At 59.3% G+C, this 9265-nt stretch overlaps 1 protein-coding gene across 1 annotated transcript; it reads right to left on the bottom strand.

The window, feature by feature from the left end:
• Nucleotides 1-1786: 1786 nt before the first annotated feature.
• SOD1 (superoxide dismutase 1) lies at nucleotides 1787-7968 on the bottom strand. The gene is made up of 5 exons (XM_037161420.2): nucleotides 7814-7968; nucleotides 5354-5447; nucleotides 3618-3687; nucleotides 2910-3027; nucleotides 1787-1979 (listed from the first exon to the last, which is right to left on the bottom strand). Exons 1-5 carry the CDS (start codon nucleotides 7883-7885, stop codon nucleotides 1872-1874), a joined length of 462 nt encoding a protein of 153 aa, XP_037017315.2. The 5' UTR covers nucleotides 7886-7968; the 3' UTR covers nucleotides 1787-1871.
• Between the last annotated feature and the right edge of the window lie 1297 nt (nucleotides 7969-9265).

Genomic DNA, 9265 nt, shown 5'->3' on the forward strand with positions numbered 1-9265 from the left:
TGAACTACTCAGTCGCCTGGGTGTTACTGATTTAGAAGGCCAGGTGTTTTTCTTACCGTCCCATTACATTTTTCAGAAGGGTGGGAGATGCCAAGGGTCAGTTTTGCACCCTGAAAGCGTTTTGTCTTACTCTCCGTGTTCAAGGGCGTCTGTGGAGACTTGCTTCCCGTGAGCCTTGCCTGTTGCCCTTCTGGACTGGTTTTTTGAACCCCCCTGCCAGGCGGAGGGAGTGGGAACTCGGGGCCACCTGTGAAGTGCTTCCTGTCTCTGCTTCAGACTGTGGGGTTGGGTGGGGACAGCAGTTGTAGGTCACCCAGGAGGTGTGACATGAAGACGTCCAGAGCCGGGTCAGCCCCACCCGAGGCTCCGCACCGCCACCACACACAGCGCTCACCGCGGCCACAGCGCCCGGTGGCCCCGCAGAGGCCTCGTCAGTCTGCGGTGGCCCAGAGTCAGCGTGCCTCGTCGTCCCTGTCCTTGTCCGCACTGCCTGCTGGTCCAGCTCTGAGTGCTCTGTGGGCAGCGGGCAGCTGGGGCAGTGACCTCGTTCTCGCCTTTAGGGAGCTCGAGACCCCGTGTCCTGTGCCAACCCATGAGGTCTGACAGCCCAAACAAGCTCTTCTGAAGTGTCTGGTTTCACGTTCAGGTCCCAGGGCCTTGCTGCCCGCATCTCCGGTTGCAAGTATCGAGGACACCCTGTTCACTTGCACGTGACAGCCCCCCAAAGTACTGGAAGTACTTCCACAAGGGGAGGCGTGCCCTGGGCCCTGGAGGTCACGAGGGAGCCGGAGTGAGTCTTCCCCGACACCTGTGGCCTTGTTCGAATTCTCTACCTAACCAGTTTCCACCACTTCCGTGAGCCTCCCCCTTCACTGTGAAAACACTGCAAACTGTCTTTTTCTAAACTAGCTTTTCCTCTGAAATGATGTGCATTTGATCAAGTACATCCTATAGTTATGACCCATCCGAATTACACTTATTTCTGGTTTTGCTACCAGAAACATTTTACAATGTTCTATTAAGAGACAACCAACCCCCATGGTGGAACCTGCGTGAAATTCAGGTTTTGTTCACATCTGCACAGGTGCTTCCAGGACCAGCCAGCTCCTCCGTCCAGAGCCCCACCCCTCCCTCTAAAGGGCGTGTCCGCAAGCAGATGAGGCCACCCGCTCCTTTCACAGCAACAGGGCGAGTGGGCCGTTTTGGCCAGTCGGTGAGCTCACCCTATCAGCTCTCCGAAGCCATCGCTGGGCCAGTGTCACTTACCAAAGGGCTCTCAAACCGTTAACATCCAGTTTTGAAATGAGCATACTTTTATTGTCAGAGGTTAAGTGGTAAGTGGGGTAGCCCCTTAGCTCACCCAAAGCTGACACAGGACAGCCTCCCCTCCAAGATCGAAGTTCAAGTCCCTCAAAGACCAGTGTCGAAAAATGTAAACAGTGCAATTATCTATTTCAAATACTTTCGACAGAGCAGTCTCTGAAATAACCCGTCAGCACGGTGCTTGACCTGTTCCACGAGAGGTCCCCGTGTGAGTGACAGCTGGTTTAGGAGCCGGTTCGGATGCTTCAACAGGCTTGAGCTTCGGCGCCACGTTGGGTCCTCATTTACTGCTCGAACGAGAGCTGAAGATTAAACAGACAACTCCACGCCCACGTGTGCGCGACCGTCAACGGACGTTTCAATTGAACGAGATGTACGCAGTTGCCCAAGTCCTCCGAGCAATCATGACGCAGCTCTGGTCACGGGTAAAGTCACTTTTAAAAAAAGACACACACACACACTCTGAGGGCTACAGAGTTTAATGGTTATCAAGTGCCTACAGCTGGTGAGACGGCAGGGCCGCCGGGACTCGGCCTGGGGGGGGACGGTCACTGCGCGATCCCGATCACCCCGCAGGCCAGGCGGCTGCCGGCGTTGCCCGTCTTCTTGCTCTCGTCGTTCCCACCTCTGCCCAGGTCGTCCCGCTTTTCGTGGACCTTGTGGGAACAGGGAGGACACGGGGCTGGGACTGTCCAGTCGCCCGCCTCTGCCCGGCGGCGCCCGCGAGGCGCGCACCGTTAGGAAGCAGCGAGTGCAAAGACGCCTCCTAGAGAAACGGGCCGCTCCTCAGTCTAGCGGCAGGACAGACCACCGCTCAGCTTTTTCTCGGTGAGGCAGAGACACAAACTGCCTTTACACGCTCAGTGGGTGTCCCGGCTCTGAAGGAAGCACTGACACCCAGCGGCTGGCTCAGGCCTCCCGGTGCCGGTCCCGACCCCGAGGAAGCCGAGGGAGCAGCTACAGCCGGCCTTCTCTCAAATGATCTCGAACTACCTAGAAACAGTACTTTAAACTTTCCTCATTAAACATTTACAAACTTTTCTGCTTCTCAACTATGACTGAAGAAAGTTCCCAGGATAAGGGTCGGCCGGAAGACGACAGTGGAAGGCCAGTGGCCCCTCTACCTAGCGTTTGTGTGACCCAGACGAGCCCCCGAGGGTGACTTGGGGCAGCCGCTCCCCGCGGGCTCGGCCGGTGGTGGTGACCAGGCAGGAGCCCACGCTCACACTGGGTCTGTCCAATACCTCGGCGGGACAGGCACTCTGCTGAACTACAGGGGGGACCCCATCTAGGCCAGGAAAGCCGGCGGTCTCGATGCCAGGCAGAGACGACATCCGCTGGGCAGCGCGGGGTGACGTCGCCCAGCGGGACCTGCTGCGTCACTGCACCTCAGCCCAGCGGGGCTCCTCACCGGCCCAGGTCTTCGACGCCTCCCCACTGGGACCACCCAGCACACTCACTGCTTTCTCCGGGTCTGAGCTACGGGCACAGTGTGTGTGGCTCCTCGGAAACCAGGCCCGAGCCCCGTGAACGGGTGTGCGACTGGGGAGGGGCTGTCTGCACACCCTTGGCCCCTGCGAACTCACCACCATCGTGCGGCCGATGATGGAATGGGGCCCTGAGAGGGAGATGAGGGAGTCTTCCAGAGACACCTCGGCCACCCCGTTTTCCTCCGCAGTCACGTTGCCCAGGTCCCCGACGTGCCTGGCGTTGACAAAGCATAGGAACAGCACGTGAGCTCAGTTAAAAACTGGCAGACCTAGCATGGGCAGGGACACGGCAGGGACCGCCCCCCAGACAGACAGGCGGCCAGTGCAGACACAACACTCGAACCGGCTCCCGGGCTGCGGGCAGGGCCGCCTCTGACCGCGTGGGGTGGGGGCTCCGCCAGCCCTGGGGGTGGGGGCGGGCTGAGGAGCGGGGCCCCGGGCCCCTGCGGGGGAAATGGAGGGAACCCCTGTCCTCAGGCCTGCTGTCCCCCCCAGAAGGCTCCCAGAAAACAAGGCCTGCAAACGGAGTCTCATCGCGTGTCCCAGGCGGGTTCATCCGTCCGTGACTGGCAGCGCCGTTACTCATTCCCTGCACCAGTGCCCGTGCACAGAAGAGTCCCGCACTCAGTAAACGCTGTGCAACTGCGCTGCTCCCAGTGTCCCCGTCTGTGCGTCCCTCCACGCAGCAGAGGGTCACGGGGGCGAGGGTGCCGGGTCTAGCGGGCCATCTGCGAATGGCACACCCACGCTGATCCCGAAAAGCCCCTGCCGTGTTTCTGATGCGAGGTCGTGTCCGTCACTCACCTCTCTTCATCCTGGGGTCCGCCGTGGGTTTTGCCTAGAGGGTTAAAGTGAGGACCTGCACTGGTACAGCCTATGGACCAAAAAGAGAAGGAGCTACGTTATGAATCAAAATTCCAAAAGACACCCCATGGAGAAGCTGGCCGTGGCCAGAACCTCCTTCGGAGAAAGTGGGGACCTACGGCACAGAAGGGGCAGGAAGGAGAAACAAGGCCTCAGTGCCCGTGACGCGGTCGAGTCCACACCCTTCTCTGGGCTTGGATTTCTCCGCCACCCTGTGAAGAAGCCCTGGACTTGATCCTCAACAGTTCCCTTCCGCTCCTAAGATCCTGTGGAAATGGTCCTGGCTCGTGCAGAGGTAGAAAAACCCTGAACTACAACAACTTAGCTCCCCAGCCACACGCTCTGGGCGGCTCCCTGTCTGCCGTGTGTGTGCAGCATGGAAAACGGCAGGGCGCCCAGTCGCAGGCCCGGCTGCTGCCCTGCACGGCCCGGCAGCACACAGGCCGCAGTCTGTCGGCAACGGTCCTCGGGCCGCAGGGACTGCCCTCCACACAGACACAGGAACTCCCCTGACCACCAGTCTGCTGCCCGCCTGCCTTCCCCTGCAGACGGACAGTCCCACTGTGTGCCGCTCCCCCCGCACTGCCCACTGGGAGCAGACAGGTTACAGGACGCTGCCCCGTAAACCACAGCCACAGAGCAGTGCCTCTGACAGCAGAGGCAGGAAAAACGAGGAGCAGCTGGAGCAGCCCTGTGGCTGCTGAAATGGGTCAAGTGTGGTCCTGACGTCCTTACAGGGATCAAATTATGGAGCATTAAAAACAACTTCCACCAAATCCAGTCAGTTCTCAATCTGTCTACACACGAGGTCAGATTACTCAAAAATGGCAAAAGGTCACTAAACCCATTTTTCTGCCAGTAAACTCTGTGCACGTGGAACTCCGTGCAGAGCACGGGCAGTTCCCAGGCGGCTCACTTCTGCCTCCCGGGACCTGGTGCTGGAGGCGGGGCCTGCAGCCCCCCTCGGCCCCGCCCATGGAGCCTGGGAGCATGCAGGTGGCAAGAAAGCAGCTGAATTTGTTTGAATGTTTTTATTTATTTATTTTTAGGGGGGGAGGGAAGGAGAAAGGGTAGGAGAGAAACATTAATGTGTGGTTGCCTCTCACACACCCCCTACTGGGGACCTGGTCTGCAAGCCAGGCATGTGCCCTGACTGGGAATCGAACCAGCAAACCCTTCGCTTCACAGGCCCGTGCTCAATCCACTGAGCTACACCAGCCAGGGCTGAATTGTTTTTCCTAAAAAAAATACCTGCAGCCCTGGCTGGTGTAGCTCAGTGGATAGAGCACGAGCCTGCGAATCAAAGGATCACGGTTCGATTCCCAGTCAGGGCACATGCCTGGGTTGCAGACTGCTTCCCTGCAGGCCAGTTTCCAGCAGGGGACGCACGAAAGGCAACCATACACTGATGTTTCTCTCCCTCTCTCCTTCCCCTCTATAAAGAAATAAATAAATAAAATCTTAAAAAAAACATTGGAAAGTGAAAAAAAAAATCCCTGCAACTTACATAATCAAGCCATAATCACAATTTAAAAAAAAATCCTCCTTCCCCTTCCTCTCCACACGCAGCATCAGAAGCCAGTTTTGAGGCTCCGCTGCCTGTTCACTAAGGTGGCTGCTTTCCCTCGTCTCGAGATGAGGAACAGGTCTGGGTCTCAGCCCCGCATGGCACCCACCTAGGGTGTTGTCTCCAAACTCGTGGACGTGGAACCCATGCTCGCCTTTGGTCAGCCCCTTGATGGTCCCAGAGACCTTGACGAGACCAGTGCCCTGTATCAGAGAAGAGCACAGGGGGTGTGAGGAAGCCTCCGAACAAGCTGCCTCTACCACGCACGACGGGACAAGAGCGTGGACTCGGGAGTCAGAAGCCGGCAGTCGCCTCTGGGCAGGACACGCCACCAAGGGAGATGCGGCCCCGACCAGTGTCCAGCTGGCTGGCCTAGGGTCCCTGGCCTTCACTGTCCCCGGGGGGAGGTTGATCAGGTTCCAGCGCTCACTGGGGCCCGTGGCTACACCGGCTCTGCATCCCTCAGGGCCCCCCAGGAGGATGCGGGCGCAGAGCGTTGATTCAGGGCTGGAACACACGCTCTCCCAGGGCCCGGGGCACCGACTCTTGTGTAGCTCGCAGGGCCGCAGAGGGGCTGTTTTCTGACCTGGCAGTCACTGAACCTCAATCACCTTTCTGCCTCAAGTACTGAGACCGAAACACGGAACAGTGAGACCGAAGCAAAGCGGGTGACAATGACCCGGCCGCGCCTGCACATCCAGGACCTCCTTAGGGCAGCGAAGCAGAAGCCCTAACTGCTAAACACACACTCAAGCCCCCGTGCCACACGGCACCTGTCCTCCCACACTTGGGACCTGCCCTACCCCAGGTGTCCCGGGATGACCTCCCACTGGACAAACGCGATGCTCAGACCAAGTGGCAAGGTAACAGCTGCCCTCGGATGTGCTCTTTTGTTGTAAAAATCGAGTACTTCTCCCGGGTCGGCCTTAACTTAGGAAAAATTCAAATGAGTTACCCTATAAAACACATTATCCAAAAGCACAGAAGACAAACGGGGAGTTCTCCCGAGCCCACGTTTCCTGGGTGAGACCACAGGGAGCACCCAGAGGCTGGGGGCGAGCCCCTGTGCACAGCCGGGGTGGGGGGGGCTGTCCCAATAAATGGGCAAACCCCTCAGCACAGCATGGCCCTGGTCTACAGAGGCTCAGTGTAGGCAGATCTCCAAACGCTTCAAGAGCAGCTAAGAATTTGGACTCTAAGATGAAAATTTTCACTTTAAACACCTGGGAAATGATCCAAAATTTCAGGCACACAACAGGTCAATCAAATACTGCTTACTGGTGATTAAACACATGCCTACCTGGAAAGCTGTCCTGCCCAACTGTCCAAAGGTCTTTATCGGGTACAAACAGCACCCCCACTCCCAACCCCCCCCACACACACAGGAAGCTGGGCACTGGAGGGAGGGGCCACGCAGGCTGCTCGGGAAGGGGGGCCCAGCTGCCTCCCAGGGCGAGGAGGAGGGTCGCAGAGAGGTCTGGCCAGTGAAAACAGCAAAATTCAGTCCAATGCCAACGAGCCTTTTCCAGCAGCTCTGGAAACCACTGCAGGGGGGAAAAAACCGCTGCACCCTAAGTGCCCCTGTGCGAACACTTCTCTGTCCCCTCCCACCTCTGGAACCCCCCCCCCAAACACTCGGTCTCGCTCCCTTGTAAGTTATCCGACCGTGAGTGACAAGCCCAGCACAACGTCTGCTTCCACCAGCCAGCAGCCCCACGGAGACCTGGGGACAGTGCTCTGGCCAGGCTGCTGCGCAGTACAACCCGCAGTGAGCGTCCGCACACTTCACGTTACAGGACTGGGCCCGACATCTCCTGCCGTCTCAGTGCCTGTTGGTTGAGCGACTCCACAGCCACTTTACCGAGGACGGGCTGAAACATGCTGCCAAGACCGAGCGCCAGGTCCGCGCGTGGACACCGGGGCTCCCCGCCCCCGTCCCCCACTAGCACGAAGGACCCGTTGCGGCCCTAGGCCGCTCCGACGCGGACACAGACCGGACCCCGCCGGTCTGCATCCAGCCCGCGCATGCCCCCCGGGGGGGGGGGAGCCCGCTGGGGGTGTCGGTCGGAGTGGGGCTTCGGGGAGGAGTTTGTACAGAGCGCCTTGCTGCCCCAGCACCTGGCCGTGACCCGCATGTTCTTATTTTCACGACCCTTCCTTCCACACAAATCCACCAAAGCGCCCTCGGCCGCAGGGCTGTGCCCACAGCGATCCCGGGAGGATGGGGCCGGGGACCACGGTCTGTAGACCCCTAAACTAATGAAACATTTTAGGTCGCGAAGAAGCCCCAGACCGACCAAGGGGGCCACGGCTCCCTGCGTACGGACTTGCTGCGCAATCGCCATGCCAGGCGCACAGGATGCAGAGGCAGCAGGGAGCAAGGGCCGGGTCACCACGCCCCCGCCCCGCCGTGAAGGCCCTGGGAGGCCGCCTCCTCCCTCCGGCCCTGGCTTGTTCTCAGGCCCTTCAGGCCCACGGTTCCGCCCAGGCCCAGCCCGCGCCGCCGGCCACTCTCGCCGGTGACTCAGCACCGCGGCTTCGAGAGTGATCAGTGGCCCCGGGGCCTTGCCTCCTGCTCGAAGCGGATGATGCCCTGCACCGGGCCGTCGCCCTTCAGCACGCACACAGCCCTGGTAGTCATGGCTCACGGAACGCGCGCAGATCTGGATCGGAAGACCGGGCAGACGCCGCAGGACACGCCGACGCAGGGGCGACGGCGCCGCGGGCATCTTATAGGCCGGATCCGGCGCCCCGCCCCACCCTGGCCCAGGACCAAGCGCCCCAGGACCGGGACCAATAGAGCGCTGAGCTGGCCCTCCGCATAGTGGCCTAGGGACGCGATTGGCCGGGAGTGGCGGGGGCGGGGCCTAGGGCACGTGGGAGCCCCGCCTCCCGCGCCAGGGACTTCCCGTGCGGCCCGCAAGAGCTGGATCTCGGGTTGGAGCCGGCTTTCCTCTCGTGGCAGGTGCAGCCGCAGGTTGCATCGCCCAGGCTGGCGCGCTCGCGAGATCGGAAGTCACCTGGGCTGGAGATGGCATCCGTTGTAACTGAGTTGGGTCCTAAACGTGTTTGGTAAAAATGGGGACGCATGCAGCTGGGAGATTTTGTAGTTTCCTTGTTTTCATTGTCTTGTTCGGGGGGTTCTTGTTCGGGAGTGTAGAGGCAACACACCTCTGCCCCTGGCCTCATCCGGCCGGATCTGGTCCTGAGCACGCGCCGCTACCGATTTGGGCGCCAGGACCCTGTCTTTCCACATTTTCCTTCTCACACAAGGAAGGCCACAACCGTGAACCTACCCAACGTCAAGTCACCCAAGTCACCGCACTGACCTCTGCACGTGGCCCTGTTTCCTCCCACTCTACAGCCACGACAGGGCAGGGCTGGATGCCACACGATTTGTGTCGCCCCTGGGAAGAGAAAATGGGGCCACATTAGCCACGCTGCGCACTTGCTCGGGTCCACTAGGGCGAGCCAGGAGGAACAGATTCCCCTGTGCTTCTAGGCAGGCTGGAAACTGGAACTGCGGGCCTTTGCAACCCCGTTCCATGCGGGGTGTGCAGCAGACCCCAGCTAAGCCTCCGGTAGCCCCTGAAGGACAAGGAAAGTTGCTCACGTGTCCAGACCACCTGTCATCTGGAGCAGCGGTTCTCCGCCTTTTTCATCTCATGGCACACACAAACTAGTAAAACTCTGTGGCACACCAGAAAAAAAATTTTTTGCTGGTATGACAAAAAATAGGTATAATTTTTTACATTTGTATTAATTGAGAGAGAGAAACGTTGATTTGTTGTTCCACTTACTGATGCTGGAACAACAAATGGTCGATTCTCACGTGTGCCCCCGACCAGAGGCTGAACCCGCACCCTTGGTGTGTCTGGCCCACGCTCTAACTAACTGAATGAGCTACCTGGGCAGGACAAGAATGGGTGCAATTCTGATTCATTCACAATGGACGGCTCTTGCGTTGGCTGTTGTCATTTCTTTATTTGACAGTCTAAGGGGAAAGAGGCCAGGCCCCCGA

The sequence above is a fragment of the Artibeus jamaicensis genome, unplaced genomic scaffold (assembly GCF_021234435.1).
Source record: "Artibeus jamaicensis isolate MK-2021 breed Jamaican fruit bat unplaced genomic scaffold, CSHL_Jam_final scaffold_474, whole genome shotgun sequence".
NCBI lineage: Eukaryota > Metazoa > Chordata > Mammalia > Chiroptera > Phyllostomidae > Artibeus > Artibeus jamaicensis.

Bases quoted from the DNA above. Each gene is read 5' to 3' on its own strand.
- SOD1 (XM_037161420.2), bottom strand. From the start codon at position 7,885: ATGACTACCAGGGCTGTGTGCGTGCTGAAGGGCGACGGCCCGGTGCAG. The intron at 5,448-7,813 runs GCAAGGCCCCGG...TCTCTGATACAG, and splicing joins TCATCCGCTTCGAGCAGGAG to GGCACTGGTCTCGTCAAGGT. The intron at 3,688-5,353 runs GTGGGTGCCATG...TTTGGTCCATAG, and splicing joins GTTTGGAGACAACACCCTAG to GCTGTACCAGTGCAGGTCCT.